The 16,107-nt window shown below is 38.5% G+C and overlaps 1 protein-coding gene across 5 annotated transcripts in view; it reads right to left on the reverse strand.

Annotated features, from left to right (window-relative positions):
- Positions 1-16,107, reverse strand: part of DAB1 (DAB1, reelin adaptor protein) — a 375,105-nt gene that overhangs the window by 251,814 nt on the left and 107,184 nt on the right. For 3 of the 5 annotated variants that reach the window (XM_006919251.3, XM_025052052.1, XM_006919253.1), the window contains one exon: positions 4,748-4,950. In XM_006919251.3, the coding sequence (XP_006919313.1) occupies positions 4,748-4,814 (67 nt within the window). In that variant the 5' untranslated portion in view covers positions 4,815-4,950. Of the gene's footprint in view, positions 1-4,747; positions 4,951-16,107 lie in introns of those variants that run through there. The other 2 variants (XM_006919254.2, XM_006919252.2) reach the window with 1 other exon arrangement.

Here is a 16,107-nt window from a genome sequence, read left to right on the forward strand (position 1 = left end):
GGGGTCAGGAACCTGAGTATGGAATTACTGAAATCATTCCTTAATCAAAACTGACTAGAATTTTCTACGCAACCTCCCAAAAGTTCTCACAGCTACTGAGCTACTGAGACACACGGCCAGGGTTCAAGAGCAGTCTGGTGTCACTCCTAAGCCAAGGCAGCTGCCCCATGACTACCAGCTTCTCTTGGATCCCATCAGGGCCTCAATTCTTAGAGCCACATCTTTCCAAGAGCAAATAATAAGGAAGTAATAATGTGTTCCTTAGTTATGGCTCTAATACAAGGAAAGTAAATATGCTTATTTCTAGGTGTTTCTCAAAAATCGGGAAATAATATTGAACTGTAATCTCAGAAAGAAGAGGATGGAAAAGCTAGCACTGACCAAGAGGCTGCCATGGTGCAGATTCCAAGCTGGCCCCTTGCATGATATCTCCCTTGCCATTCTGATGACAAGTATTACACACACACACACACACACACACACACACACACGCACGCACGCACGCACGCACCTTTAAATATGAGGCTCAAAGAGGCTAAAAAACCCATCTTTGGTTACACAGCAGATAAGGAGAAGAGTTAATATTAAAACCCAGGTGTGTCCAGCTTCAAAGTTAGTGCTTTTTCTACTACTCTAAGCTGCCAGATGGTGCTGACTGAAAAACTCCAGGCACTGCCCCCAGAAGTGTCTGCATCTGCTCATCACGGGACCCATTCCTCTACCACAGTCTTCTACTGGGTGGCTTAATCCCAGCTGGGATGACAAGTAATAAGAAGTGTGTCAGCTGTTCTCTCTTTTGATGTCAGGTAACAAACCTAAAAATATACATTCTGTTCCTCCAGCCCCTATCACATTCCATCTGCTTCCTGGAATGTGCATTGTTTGACCAGCTGTGTGTGTAGTGACAGTGACGCAATCCAATAAAAATGAAGAAGACAACTTCATTTCTCACTACTTTCATCCCTCCCTCATTTGAATTGTGAATACTCTAGTTATGCCTCATACATGGCCGGTCTAGAAATTCATTGTATGGGGAAATATGCCCCTGTGTGACTTCTGTTTAAAACTGTCTGACTTGCTTTCAATGGCCTCGGTTAGATAATAGGTTTGTGAGAAATTCTAAAGTACCTCTTAACTTTCTTTATGCTACTTTTTCTCACAATAGATCACCCACACTGTGAGGTATTCTTTATAAGAAACATCTTTCATGGGAACTATCTAAATCTTGCCAAGGGGGGAAAAACTCTTGCAGTCTGTAATATCATGTGAAAATATGAAAAGTATACTTATGATATAATGTCATAAATAAAAGCAGAATATAAAATTATATGAATAGTATGATCACAAGCATATATTATCCTGAAAAGTCAGTTCAGAAGGAAGTAACTTAGAATGTTAATATTAGTTACTTTTGATTGATGGGATTATTATGTGTGCTTACTTTGTCTTTTCTAATTTTCACTAATAAGCATATATAGCTTTTTAAAAAGTCAAATGAAATTCCTCCGAAAAATAAAAGTATATATTCTTCCAGAAAGAGGCCTAAATATTATTCAGTGTTTCCTTACTACCAAAGTGTTATATGAGGTTATAAACTTTGACTAATATCTGGTGCAGAGACTGTTCAAGAAAAGAAAGTTATATATAAATCTCATTGACGAATATAGATATCAAAATCCTAAGTAAACTATCAACAAATCAAATCCATATATAGAAACCAATACAGAAAATAATATATCATGAACAAGAAGAATTTACTTCACGAATAAAGGTTAGAAAACCTATCAGTGAAATTCATCACAAGATAAATTAAAATAGGAAAAATACATATTGAAATAAACATAAAAAAGCATATGATCCAATTCAACAAGCAAATTCAGGATTTAAAAACATAATTCCTGGAGAAAAATAAATGAAGGGGAACTAATAAAGAATCTTAAGTGAAAACTTAAATATCACACATGTAATTTAGAAGATTTCCATTAATTTAAGGACAAGATAACGATACCTACTGACAGACCTCACCAATGCAATAAAACAAGAAAAAGCAGTACTTAAGGACTGCAGAGTGAGACACGAACATACAAGTTTATATGATCCTCCACAGAAAATCAAAGGGGAGCTAAGAGAATATTAATAGAAGAGTTTAGCACTATAATTATACTCAAGATTCAAGATCAATATAGAAACAGTTTCTTTTCTTTCAACGTTCTACTTATCTTGGCCCAGTTACCAACATTTGTTTAATACTTACTATTCCATAGTCAAAACCGAAGAACAAAAAATGAATTAATCCTGTTATCAGTACATTCCCTCTCTCACTTTAATGTATGAGTGTGCTTTCACAATGCCTTGGGCCAGACACGGATATAGAGAATAAAGATGGTTTATCACTGTTGCATAATTACAAACAATTTTAAAAATCTTGCTCTGGGACAAATCAGCTATATACCTGTTAAGATCTCCTTGGTTCTGCGATGGGATAAGAGAAAACAATGTAAGAGTGAAGATGATGATGATGAAGATAAAGAGAAAGAAATGGAAGGGGTTAGAAACGGGATAAGAGAAATAAAGAAAAGAAGGGAGATGAGGGAAATGAAGAAAGATGATGAGAAAGAGAAGGGATAAGAAGAGGCAAGGAGGAAGGGGGAGGAAAAAGAGGAAAAGGAGAAAGAAAGCTAAACTTTTTGAGCCTTTAATATTCGCCAACTACTACGCTGAGTGTTTTATTTGCCTTATTTCAATTAATCTTCATAGTGAGGCTTTCAGGCTTGTGATATTATTTTCTCATTCTATAGGAGAGGAAACTGAGGCTCAGAGAGTTAAGTAATATTCTAAAGTCACATGGTTTGGAAATGGTAGAGCAGAATCTGACCCAGATCAACCTGCCCAGACACCATGGTATTAACTATTCACTAGAGGACACTCCTTGCATATGTATTGTGCTGGTTTTAGAGCTTCTTGGAATGTGAAGATGAGGAGGATCTAAAAAGGTCACCTTCACGCTTCCATTCCAAATCCTCAACCAAGCCAATGTTCTGAAAACCTGAATCCTCTTTAGAATACTTCTGGTTTTTCATGTTAAAATTAAGAATGAAAAGATGTGCACCAAGATACAATTTTTAATGCATTAAGCATTCAAGAGCACAAGTTTAGTGGAAAGGTTAAATTTGAAGCAAAAATATAACTTGTCAGTTCCCACTGAAAAAGGATTTGAATTCTAGTACATATCGGGCTCTGCATTTTTTTTTCCCCCATGTAGCAGTTCTCCCAAGATCTGGTCACCCACTTGTTTTCCCTCTATTATTCTTATACTACGATGCAAAAAACAATGCAAGGTTTAGATTAAGTATTAGGGAATGAAACAGACGGCTTCCAAAATATTTGTGTTTCAAATAAACATCTAAAGCAAAATTTACAGTTCTTCCTGGGGTTGTAGCTGTCCAAAAGCTGCCTATGTATTACATTTATGTCCCTTGCTTCCTATAGAGTGTCAGACAAATGTCATCACAAAACATGACTGGGCAGGCACAGCGATGTCTCGAACAAATCACTGCCTACACAAAGCAACCAAGGGCATCTGGGTTTGCAAGCCCACATTGACAGATTTCTAGACCTGAAAGAGAGCTCTATTAATCCTCCTCCATGAAGCTGAGAAGACTAGGGGCGAGGGCAGGGAAGAGCCAAAACCACTGGGAGAAAACACACACACACACACACACAGCAAGAAGTTGCTTACATCCAATTACAATAGGGCGACACACTTACTGAAAGGCAAGGTCGCAAAGCCATAGAACCAAATTCTTCAGAAAACATGAAAAGTGATAGAATTATTTTATTAACACACTATGCGTGCCAGTCTTCATTACCAGATATCTATGTGCCTTCCCTGTGTTGAGCACTTTCTAAGTATGGGAGTTAAAAGGTGAACAAGAGGCCCAGTTCTGGAGGGATGTATACTATAGTTGACAAACAAAAACATGGGGCAAATAATGTGAGATGATAACAAAGTGCCACTGAAGCAAAACAAACAGAAGAAACCAACTGAATTTAGAGAGTAAGAAACACGACCCGCCCCCCAACCCCGCCAACAACCCCAGGAAGTCCCACGAAGCTCAAACCTGAGCAATTAGTAGGAGTTTGTCTAGAAAAAAGTGGAGAGCCACAAAAGGATTTCAGGCTGGGTTAATAAGAGTCCAGTGGTTCTCAAAGTCTGGTCTCTGAACCAACAACATCAGCATCACCTGAGAACTTGTTATAAATGCAAACTCTTGGGTCCCATCCTAGACCTTGGGAACCAAAAACTCTGGGGATGAGACTCAGTAATCTGTGTTTTAACAAGCCTTCCAGGTGATTCTGGTGCCCTTGGAGTTTGAGAACCACTGGTATATTCAAAGGCGAACTGCAATATATAGAATGCATGGAGGGTAAACAGGGTTAAATGGGGTAGGGGTAGAATATTAGGCAGAGATGTTGCCAGAGGGATGGGTAGAAGGTGTATCTGGAAGGGCTTTATATGTAATGAAAAGAGCTTTGGATTTTACCCAAAGAACAATGGAGAACCTTTAGAATATTATACTGAGAACAACAAAGAAAATAAAAACAAAAACAGCAAATAAGGCTGGAGACTATTAAAAAATATATATATACGCAATCAATAAGACAATACTGTGTATCATTCCAGAGATAAAAGCTCACTGCTGCACAGAGAAAGTAGCCATTAAGAAAGGATCAAATTCAGACCTACCTTTCTTTCTGGAGTCTTTCTTGGCGCTGGTTTTCACAGCTACTTGAAGTTCTGTCTCAGTTGACATCCTACTAAATCCTTAGTCCACTTCACACAGATCCCGGGCCTTGGCCAGGCTCATTGAGGACTCCTCTCCAAGAGAACAACTCCTCCCTTCAGAAATGACACCCCGAGCTGCACATTTCATTCACTCCTTTCGAGTGCTGCAAATCAAGGGAAGAGAACATTCAGAATCATCACCCTTTTGAAGTAAAACAAAAATTAGAGAAGAAAATGAACTGTCAGACACAGAAAAACAGCAAAATCTTGGTCTCCATGTACTGACTGCTCACATGATTTCATCAAGTCATCGATGGGCTCACAGCAAAGGAAACGAGAGGCCTATCTGCAAAACTGTTTCTCAAACTAAATAACTCAAAATAGATCTTTGAAATTCTGAATTTTCAAGAAGGACCAAACCCAACTCTTTGTTTTCCATATTTCTTATTTTCAGGCACTAGATGCCACCCAGAAAACACAGCAAAGGCATATTTCCTGAGTGGCCCCGTGGAGACGTTTCCAACAGCGGGGCACCCATCCATCAGCCAAGCTTGATCAGAGCCTTGGCAGCTAAAGCAGATCATAGGGAAGTGACCTGTGGTCTGTCCCCCACTGGCAGGCATCAGAGGGGACAGAGACATACAATTGGGCTCCAAGGGTAAGGTGACAAATGGGACTGAGAAACTTTCCAGCAACCCAATTTTTATGTCAGCTTTTCCCCCAGCTATAAGAGCAGACAAGCATTTAATGTGGAAAGAAAAAGAAAAGAAGCAGGCAGACACACATTTCATTCATTCTTTCTTTAATAAATATGCATTGCACACTGCTAGGTACTATTAAGTTCAGACACTGCTAAGAAGAGATAATAATGATAATAATGATGATATAACCACTTCAATTACAGCTAGTATTTACTATGCACTTACTATATACTATGCCCTTAGCTACTGCTTCACATACATTATCTCATTTGATTTCATTAAATTGAATGAATGTATTCCCTGTGTCAAGTCAAAAGCCTTTCCCAGTGACTATCTAGATGATGGTTATATCTGAGCATTTAGTTGAAAATAAACCTTTCATTAGTTATCTATTTTTAAATAATGTTAAGATAATATTAAACTATAGCCTTAGCTGCCAAGGCTCTGATCACACGTAGCTGATCAAGCTACTGGAAACGAATCTTCAAACTGTGCAGCCAATTCTTAGTTCATCCCAAGATCGAGAACTGTTTAATCTAAAAAGGGTGACCTTAAATGCCAGTTTCAGCTCGAAATGGATACTGACACAAATCTTTTAATCATGACAACTTAAAGATGGCTTAACTAGAAGGTCTAATATAAAAGCCACATAAAATTACAGATAGCTGATTTGTTTTTAACAAGTTATTTTTTTTTAAAGGACACTAGTGCTGAATGAAAGGTGCTTGAACTAGAGGATCTAAGGCTACAACTAAGGAAGATGAAAAATTATCTTCCTAGAATGGGGTCCATATAATTACCTATAGAAGATGAAAAATTCTTCTAGCCACAGCTTTGTGTCAGCTACCTACACCATGCCATTAGCCCTCACCCCCTTTCTAACCTCCCCCTCCCCCAAAAGATAACAATCCATGAAAGATTACAGAGTCATTAAACCCAGTCATATATGAACAGAATTAATTTTATTAACAATATTTATCATTTCATTGCAACAAATATCAACTATGGGCCAAGTGCAAACCCTGGCTCCTTCGAGTCAACAGACATTTACCATGTAACTACGCTGGTCAAGAGTACAGAGTTAAAGCCTGATTCCTGTCCTCAAAGGAGCTCAGTCCGGCAGAGGTGTCAGTCATTTAAGGGACAGCAGTACACATGACTGGAACTAAAACAGACAAACACTGGGCTTACTGAGGCACGAAGCATCAACTATTCATCTTTGCTCAGAAGTCAATAAAGCTTCACAGAGGAGAAGCTCTGCACTGAGGTCTTGAAGAATGATGCTTCTGTCAAGTGGGTGATAAGGGAAAGGACCAATAGCTACTCAATAAATGCATGTATAATAAAGAAATGAATTGCTGTTTCAGGTAGAAGGACCGGCAAGTGCAAGGAGGCTTTAAATTACCAACCAAACTAACAGAGGAAGCACAAGTCTAGTAGAGTGCTAGAGTGCTACTATACTTTCCCATCTTCCCAATTTTCCCTTGTCTACTACCTTTCATAGACTCTTTCTTTTCAAGTCTGCCTTGACATTTTATTGACTCCCTCAAGCTTCAGTTCAAAGAAGTATCTCAGGCAGAAAGATTCCCTCCATTAAATAGAATCTCTCCCTACTTATATTATGATCTGATGTTTGGCTAGCTTCATAGTTTGACCAACTTACAAGCAACGTGATACTGAAGAAGTTACTCAACCCTATGTCTCAGTTTCTCTAACTGTACAATGGGATAACAATATCAATTTCATAAAGCTGCTGTGAAAATTGAGTTTGATCACAGGTACGACATGCTTGGAAGAGCATCTAGCACATTTCCTGGCAAGAACATGGTAAATATTAGACACTAATAGTTTCCTATGTTAATTGTTCAAGGTCATACGGCTGATATGTGACCACAAATTCATATTACTATCCTCCCACAGAGGAGAAAAACTAAGGCAGGTTAAATCTGCTTTCTAAAGACAAATTGCAGGAAATGATAGAATCCAAGCTATTTTCCATCATGCCGGTCTTGTATACAGTAGGTACCTAATCCAAAAATACAGAAATGAGCTGAAATATATGGGGTTTACATCATTTCAAGCACTCTTAAAAGTCAATGTATAAAAGTAGATTGGATTTTTTAAAAATCAGGTTGGATTTGGGCCCCTTTCTCTTCTTAAACTTTATAAGCCATAATACAGCACCTCTCCGTACTCTGCGGGTATCTCCAGCATCACCTGTTTGACAAAATGTGATTGTGTTCAAGTGTTATAAGCATTACTTGTGAACTTCTGAAGTACATCCCTATATCAACCATAAAAGGAAACCAGCATCATTTCAAATCAAAACTTAAATAAGGAAGCTGTAGTACAGGGAATGCACATTGCTGGGACCCTCGCAGCCCCTTTCAATTTTCTAAAAGCCAGAGGTTGAGCAAATGCTGTGAAGTAACTCCAAATTATTTAGGAAATTCGTTTCTTTGTAATTAAGGAGATTAAAGTCCTCTAGGGCCAGAAACCATGTGACAACTCAAATCATTTTCCCCCAGCAAAACCTGTGAAACCCTATCAGTTAAATTCAGGCTCGCCTGGAATTTTGAAATGCTTCAATAATGTTTCTTTGCTCCACACAATCTGCAGTAATTTAATATTCCTGAAGTGTGTCAGGTTTTTTATAATGAGCTCTTCAAATCTAAATGTGAATTATGTAACATTCCACTACAGACATTCTGTCTAGTGAACTGCTTCTAAATGTAAAATCGCGTGTTCAGTGACTGGAGGTGGGGGGTGGGGGAAACACCAAACCACAAAGCAAAGGAAACAGGACTTAAAAAAATAATAACAACAACAAAGCACAAAGGCTTGAGCAGCTACAACAGAACAGACACATACTAAAATACTCACTATAACACAAATTTGTGTACTCTCCTCCCCAATCATCCCTCTCCTCCTATGATTCTATAGTAAAAGAGCTAATGTTTATGAGGGCTCACTATTTTCCAGGTACTCTACTATCAACTTCTCATGTCCTATCTATTCAATCCTTCAGTCACTTGGAGAGTAAGATAGTACTATTATCTTCATTTGACAAATGAGGAAAAAGTGAGGCGCAAGCCAGTTTAGCAGTTTATTTACGGTCACATGACTAATGAGTAGCACAGCACAGGGCAAGGTACAAGTCACTCTTCTCTCCAACTTTGCTCAAAACCCTCCAGAATATCCATCAGCTGGTGGATGAATAAACAAAATGTGGTGAATCCACACAGCGGAACACTGGTCAGCCATATAAAGCAATGAAGTCCTGATACATGCTATAACATGGATCAACCTTGAAAACATCATGCCACGTGAAAGAAGGTAGAAAAGATCACATGTTCTATGATTCCACTTACATGAAATATGGCAAAATAGATAAATCTGCAATGACAAAAACAGACCGGCAGTTGCCAGGCACTGGGGGAAGTGGTTAGGGGAAGTCATTGGTTCTTGGTTACAGGGTCTCCTTTGGCGGGGGTTAAAATGTTTTGGAACCAGACAGAGGTGATGGTTGCACAACACCTGGAATATAATAAATACCATTGCATTTATACATTAAAATGGTTAATTTTGTTATATGAATTTCACCTAATTAAAAAAACAAAACAAAACCTCCTCCCAGTCAGGTTTCACACCTGACTTGTGTGAAGCCTTGTGTGATATGCTAAGAATACTAAAAATTTCAGTCTAAAAGGACAACCCAGCCCTGAAAACCAGACGAAGAGGAGGGAGTATTCTCAGAACCAAGACTCTGGAGTTGAGCGGCAGCAATTACATAGATCATAAGCTGCATGCCACTATCTGCGTGTTTTGTGATTTAGGGCACCTTAATCAGCTTCATCCAAACTTATACGGCACCAAAAACAGACTATTTATCAACATGGCACAAAAGTCTGCAATAGTATGGATGAGGTGCTTCAGCTTCCTCGTTGGTAAAATGGGAAGGCAACCACCAGGTGTGTAAGATGTGGAAGATCGATGAGGTTTGGGTGCTTCGGAAGCCTAGCTCAGTCTACAGCATGCTACGTTTTGTGTAAGAAAGGAGGAGATGTAAGTCTGCTTACCTTTACAAAAAGAAACACAAGACAAACAAACCAAAAAACAGAGAAGTTGTTCTTCTACAAGGAAGATCCTAAGTGATGATGTGACTGGATAGAAGGATACAGCAAAAGGTGATACTTCTTGGTGTACAGCTTTTTACATAATTTCCACATTTGGAATCATAATAATGTTCTACGTATCTGAAAAAGTTAAATTAAATTAACAGGGATGGGAAGTGGAGGGAGGAGCTAAAAATGGACCGAAATGAATTAATTCACTTGTATTTCAAATGGAGTTCATAAATATAATCACTGAAGGGGTGGGAGAGAAAGAACTAATCCAAATAATTTATGAACAAAGAATTTGACTGTTTACTCTCAGTTGTGGGAAGGATTGGGTCAGGAGGAACTGCAAAAAAACTTCAAACTCTTTCTAGTAGGCATTTTTTGGTAGTGTTATGGGCAAAGCAATTATGAAATTATTTTAGATGTATTATAGGACTGAGCAAAGGATTAAATGTGATATTCTTGAGAGCCAAAGTTCTCAGTATGGAAGAGGAGACATTAAAATAAGAAGGAAGGCAGGGAAGAAGATGGTGCGATAAATTAGAGATTAGAAGATTTCAGGATAGACTCATGATTTTTAAAATATACATGCATCTGTATATGTGTGTATGTGTGCATGTGCTTATATGCATATATTTTCTAGCTCTGTCCAATGAATGGGTCTAATACAAAAATATCCCAATAACAACATGATACCTAACACCTAGATTTGGGTTTCTACTACCATTCCCTAGTAATAGGAATTGGGAGTTCTTGGAAAAATGCATGATTCCAGAGTCGTGGCAGGGAAGGTGTAGGATAAACCTGAAACGTCTCGTTATTCCAAAAAGTAAGAAAGTGCTCAAAACGAATACAGCTGATGGGGGAATGTCACAAGGATACAGAAGACATCTTGGAGGAGCTCTCACTGGCTTAGTCTGGAACAACTTAAACATCAGTATAACTTAAGGGTGATATCGAATAATAAACCACTGAAATCTATGAATCCATACTGAAGACAGACAAATAAATGCGGTAAAAGGGAAGGCTGTCTTGCTTAGAGTAGAACAGGTGCTGTCTGGTAAATACAGAGCAAGTACCGGAATATAAAATCAACATTTTACAGCCATCAGAATAAAGTTAAGTCATGCAAGGATCATCAATAAATGCAAAATCCGGGGAAATTTTTTGATGAGAAGCAAGACATCTGCAGGTGATAAAGTGTCTTCTCACTTACTGTTTATAGCTGCAAGGGGGTAAAAAAAGCTGTGATTATACAATAGAGAAACTGAAGAATACATCAATTAGGTTATCAAAATGAACATTAACAAAGAGGGGCAGATAACACATCATTGGATACTCTGAGAAGAACGTATCATCATCATGTAGTATTCTGGCCAGGAATCTGAGATTTTAAAATGGGTGGAAAGGATTCTATTCTTCAAAAATACAGTAATAAAAGACAAAAATAGTAGGCTGTAGAAATAGTTTAGATTAAAAGAAACTAAACAGATACAACAGCTAAATACAATACCTGTATAAGAGCCTATAATGAAGAGAAAAGAAATGCTACGAAGGAAATTATTGGGCCGGTTAACAAATTTTAATATGAATGGTAAATCAGGTAAAATATTGTATCAATGTTAAATTTATTTAATTTGATAACTTTCCTGTGGCTAGGTTAGAGAATATACTTATTCTTAGGGAATACAGACAAAGTGTTTAGGAATAAAGGGCTAAGATATATGCACCTTACTTTCAAATGATTCAGGAAAAATGACATACGTGTATATATGTACATACAAGCATATATGTGTGTATATAAGCATATAAAGAGGGAAAGAATATACAAATGATAAAGCAAATGAGATAAAATATTAGCAAGAAGTAAATAAAGGGAATAGGGTATCTTTTGCATATGCTGATACTTTTTCCTGTAGTTTTGAAATTATTTCTAAATTTAAAAAAAAAAAAAAAAAGGGAAAGAATACCCTAGCTGAGACCCTAACCCACAGAGATATGCCGCAAAGCCAATTCTGGCCTCTTTTTTCTTTTAAGTTCAGACCCATTCCAGCTCCCTGACAGCATGCTTTCTAATTCCCAAGGCTAGCTGAGTTTAAAATTAGTTTATGGCTGTCAGGTCTCATTACAGATTCTAACTTCACCCCATATATGCCCAGATTATCAGACTTGGAAGAATTCTCTGGACCAAGGTTGTTCTGAGCAGATCTCTTTCTTCCTGAGCTCTGGACTTCTCCAGACTATGCCTCCAGGCCAGGAGTTTGTCCACTAAGACCTTTCATCTACCTGCCCCACAGATCTAAGCTCTTTTAATTACTTAGGCAAAGTCAGCTGTTCCTGGATCATCTCCCTTTCCACCTCTGAAACCATGGCTTTAACCTGTTAAACCTTTTACTTTTTAAGTATGTCAGGGGTTACCAATCTGATCCAGTCCCTTTGAAAAATGCCTAAAATTCGCTCATTCCACATATTTGTTCTTTTAAGGGGCAAGAAAACAGCAAAGAGTAAGGTATTGCTGGAACATGATGGCAACATTTATTAAAAGCTGCTGGGGGTGTCAGAAATGTAAATGTTATAGGAACTTGAATGATGGTCAAAGATATTACATCTCTCTCTACTGATAACCTACCACCACCCTCATAGAGAATGTATAACCAGTACTGGTTTTGACCAAATCCTTCAAGAAAAATAATACATAGATAGAACATACCCCTGGCCTTAAAATTCTGAAGGCCACGAAGCTGACAGATTAACAACCTTACTGCAGACCCAATCAAAGCTGTTTTGACACAACCGTATGTGTCAAGTAAGAGGAGAAAAATCACAGATTTAGAAGATATCTCTTGGCCTGAGAGTTCATCTTTATTATATTGCTTGTTCATTATGTTTACCTGACATTATTAAAAAAAAAAAAAAGAAAGAAAGAAAGAATTTCATGCAGTTTACAACAAGTATTATAGAAAGCCATTCTCTATAACAGGATAAAATTAATCAGTGAGAAAGCTGGAGTAAAGGAGAACAAAAGATTGCAAACGAAAGTGAAGGCAGAAGCAAGGATAGGGAAACAAAAAAATCTGTAGAGCTGCAGAAGGTAGGCTATAAACCGATCTATGAGATTCCTAGAGGTCAATGCAAAGAAGGAAATATATGATCAGTTACAGGTTTCACAAAGTCCATGCTCAAATAAAGCTTTTTCCTAGTTTGCACCAGGAATGAATGAAAAGAACCTACATATTTGCATAAAATCAACACTGTGTGTCATCATGGACACTAACATCAGCACCGTTTCCACAAAAAACTCAACAGTGAATTTTCAGTGTCCCTTAATTTATGCTGAGAACATAATACTAAAGCATAATTTAGTACTAATACTTTTAAATAGGGTCAAAACAATGCCACCCAAGTGATTTTAAATTCTCTATGAACAAACTTGCTTTCTTTTTACAATTTTAAAAATAAATAAGTGGGCTATAGCTATCTGGTAGTCTGGCTTTTCAAGGGTAAAATCTGAAATTTTTAAAATATGTATTTAAATGGTTTATCAGTTTACTCACCTATAAAATGGGATAATACTGGATATAACTAATGGGATTAAATGATTGGGAATAAATGAAAGTTATATAAAAGTACTTTTGAAAAATTAAAATGCTATCTTCCAGAAGGCAGGCACTGTTATCACTCAGGTGTCACTGAGCCTTTAGCAAGGTGATGCTAGGAGGAACAAACTGTGTGTCTTTAATAAAGTCAAGGTTAACAAAAGTCAGAACCAGGTTAGATCAGAGCAGTATTCAAGGAATTTATATGACAGCAACATGGCATACTTTAGGAACATTTCATTTAACTAATAGATCATACAGTTCAAGTATTTATCACATCATGAAAATTCATTACACAAACTCCGAAAAAAAACAAGTATATAAACCTAATATAACTCCATTAGTGTTTTGAATACTTGAGGCCTCACTTCTAAAATCCTCGCCTCTGATTTTATAAAAATGTATCAGAAGGTGGCAGCACCTAAAGCAGTAAGCCATCAGAGGGGCTGGGCTGGAATCCTGCCTGACCTCACGACTGACCACCTATGTAACCTCAGGCCCTTAAGCTGCTTAATTTCGCTGAACCTCAATTTCTTCATCTGTAAAATGGGGATCCCGGAGGCCCTGGAGTCTTCAAACCAATAAGTATGCAGCCCAGGAAGTGTTCAAGAAAATCCACTGAAGTGAAGAAATCAAACTCTGCTATATCTACCTATAACTGCTTTTATCTAAAAAGTAGGAATGCTTTATTATTTTAATATGCAGATTAACGGTTGCACGTGTATATAAATTTGTATATAAAAATTTATACACTGATACAGAATACATAGTACAGAAATTATTCATCGATGGGGATGACTATTGGCAGGTGACAGGGGACCACCGCAGTGGTTTACCAGGGGCGTAACTGACATTGTTCAGGGTCTTTCAAGAACCACCCAGAAATCACCCAGGACTGGAGGCCAGTGACGTGGAGGACAAGGAGGCTAACTGGAAGACACTGTATCAATGGTGCTACTAGGTTTAAAGCTTATGCTCTTCAATTTTCCTTTCCAAATGTCCAAGACAAATGAATCTTCAGAAAAAAAAGCAAACGACCCCAACCTCTTCATCATATACCCATCAAATCATAGGTTCTGTAAATCAAATCAGTCCAACATACATTTCCTAAGCACCTGCTCTGTGCACAGCACACCCTGTGCTACATGCCAGAGGAACAGTGAAAGAAGAGTCAAGGCCTGATGGCTGTTATACCCTCCCAAGGGTGGGGACTGGCCTCGGGTGACTCTCATACCTGTTCCCCAATACTACTCTTAAAGGGGCGTCTCCCTCATCAGCTTTTTAGTCATGATGCCATTCCTCATTTTAATCCTTCTAGCCAGATAAGGAGGTGGACACACTGTTTATCTGCTCTTCACTACTAAATGCTCTCTACCATCAGGCCTGTTCCCTCCACAATATCTTTGAATAACATGGAACTATTGCTATTCTCCAGAGTCTTACAGAAAACAAAGACAAATATTTAATGAAGGCCTCATCGTGAAGGGGATTTTAAATAAACAAATACCACATCTGGCTTTCGTTTCACCTGCTGATTTACCTAAAATATATACCACCATTGTTGACTCTCTTTCTGCAAACTGCATTTCATTATCATCAGTGTTGACAGTGGAAAAGAGAACAACATAGGCCAACGTCTGTAAGTGACAAGCCGAGAGAGTGTGCAACAGATGTCTCCAAACTCCCTGGCTTAGAGAGCGGCCCTGAGCAGGGGCTCATCTCGAAGCTGACCACATCCTAGTGACTGTCCAGATCACGATGTCCGGTGGTCAGGTGCCCCAGTAACAGCCCTTCCCATTGGCCTCTCTCCAGGTCTCTGCCAAGAGATGCCACCTTCTCCCTACCCAGAGAGCCCAGAGATAAGTGGCATGCTTTCTCCCATCACTGACATCCTATTTGAATTTTTCTCTCTTCCCAAATACCTAATTTTTACCACCTTCCTTTAGAAACAAAGGGACCATCATCTTTCTTTGCTTCGCTAATGATCTGCTAGCCCAATCTCAATTACTGTAAAATGGGATACACGGATGGCTCAAATTTTCTCCACAAAAGGATCTGCACTTGACAGGAAGCAACCCAATTTCCACAATTATTTCCCTCACAAAAAGCACACACAACAGTGATAACCATGGGGTGTGTTTTCCTGAGGCCATAGATGGGGATGGATACTCTGACAAAGGAGCTCTTTTTTTGTTTGTTTGTTTCCTGATTCATGAATATATTTATTTAAACCTTCTCACAGAAACATAAAAATTCAATTACACTGGGCAAATATTGAGAAAATCACCAATACGAAAAACTCTTTCCTCTCCATGAAATACCTTCCTCACTATGAACTCAGCGAACGTCTTTGAATCTCAGTTCAAGCTCCCCTCAAAGAGGAAGGCTTCCCTGGGCACACACACACTTCCCCTTGCACACCAGCCTCGTGTGTACCCTCCCCCTTGCACACTAGGCTCCAGTGATGGTTAATGCGGCACAGTGGAATCACCTGAACAGCTGGAAAAATTATTGATGCTTGTCGCCCACCATAGGATTCTTATTTAACTGACCTATGGTGCTACCTGGGCACTGGGATGCTTAAAAACTCACCGGGTCATTTGAATATTCAGCAAAGTTTGGAAAACACAACCATAACTGCTCAGATAATTCACATGTGCCTTCAGGGCCAGCATGACCCCAACTCCCTAGTCCAGTAGGGTTGGGCTTATTATTGAACTCCCTTGAGCCTGAATGCATTCACCGCAAATGTGATGAACTCTGAGAATGCATGACAGATACGGTGAGTGTAGTAAATGACATAATCTACATAATACGCTTATCACATAGTGATAATTGCTGGTGGTAGGCAGAAAAATGCCCCCTGCCAAGATGTCCATGCCCTAAACATCAGGATGATTTAG

The sequence above is a fragment of the Pteropus alecto genome, unplaced genomic scaffold, assembly GCF_000325575.1.
Source record: "Pteropus alecto unplaced genomic scaffold, ASM32557v1 scaffold25, whole genome shotgun sequence".
NCBI classification, from domain to species: domain Eukaryota; kingdom Metazoa; phylum Chordata; class Mammalia; order Chiroptera; family Pteropodidae; genus Pteropus; species Pteropus alecto.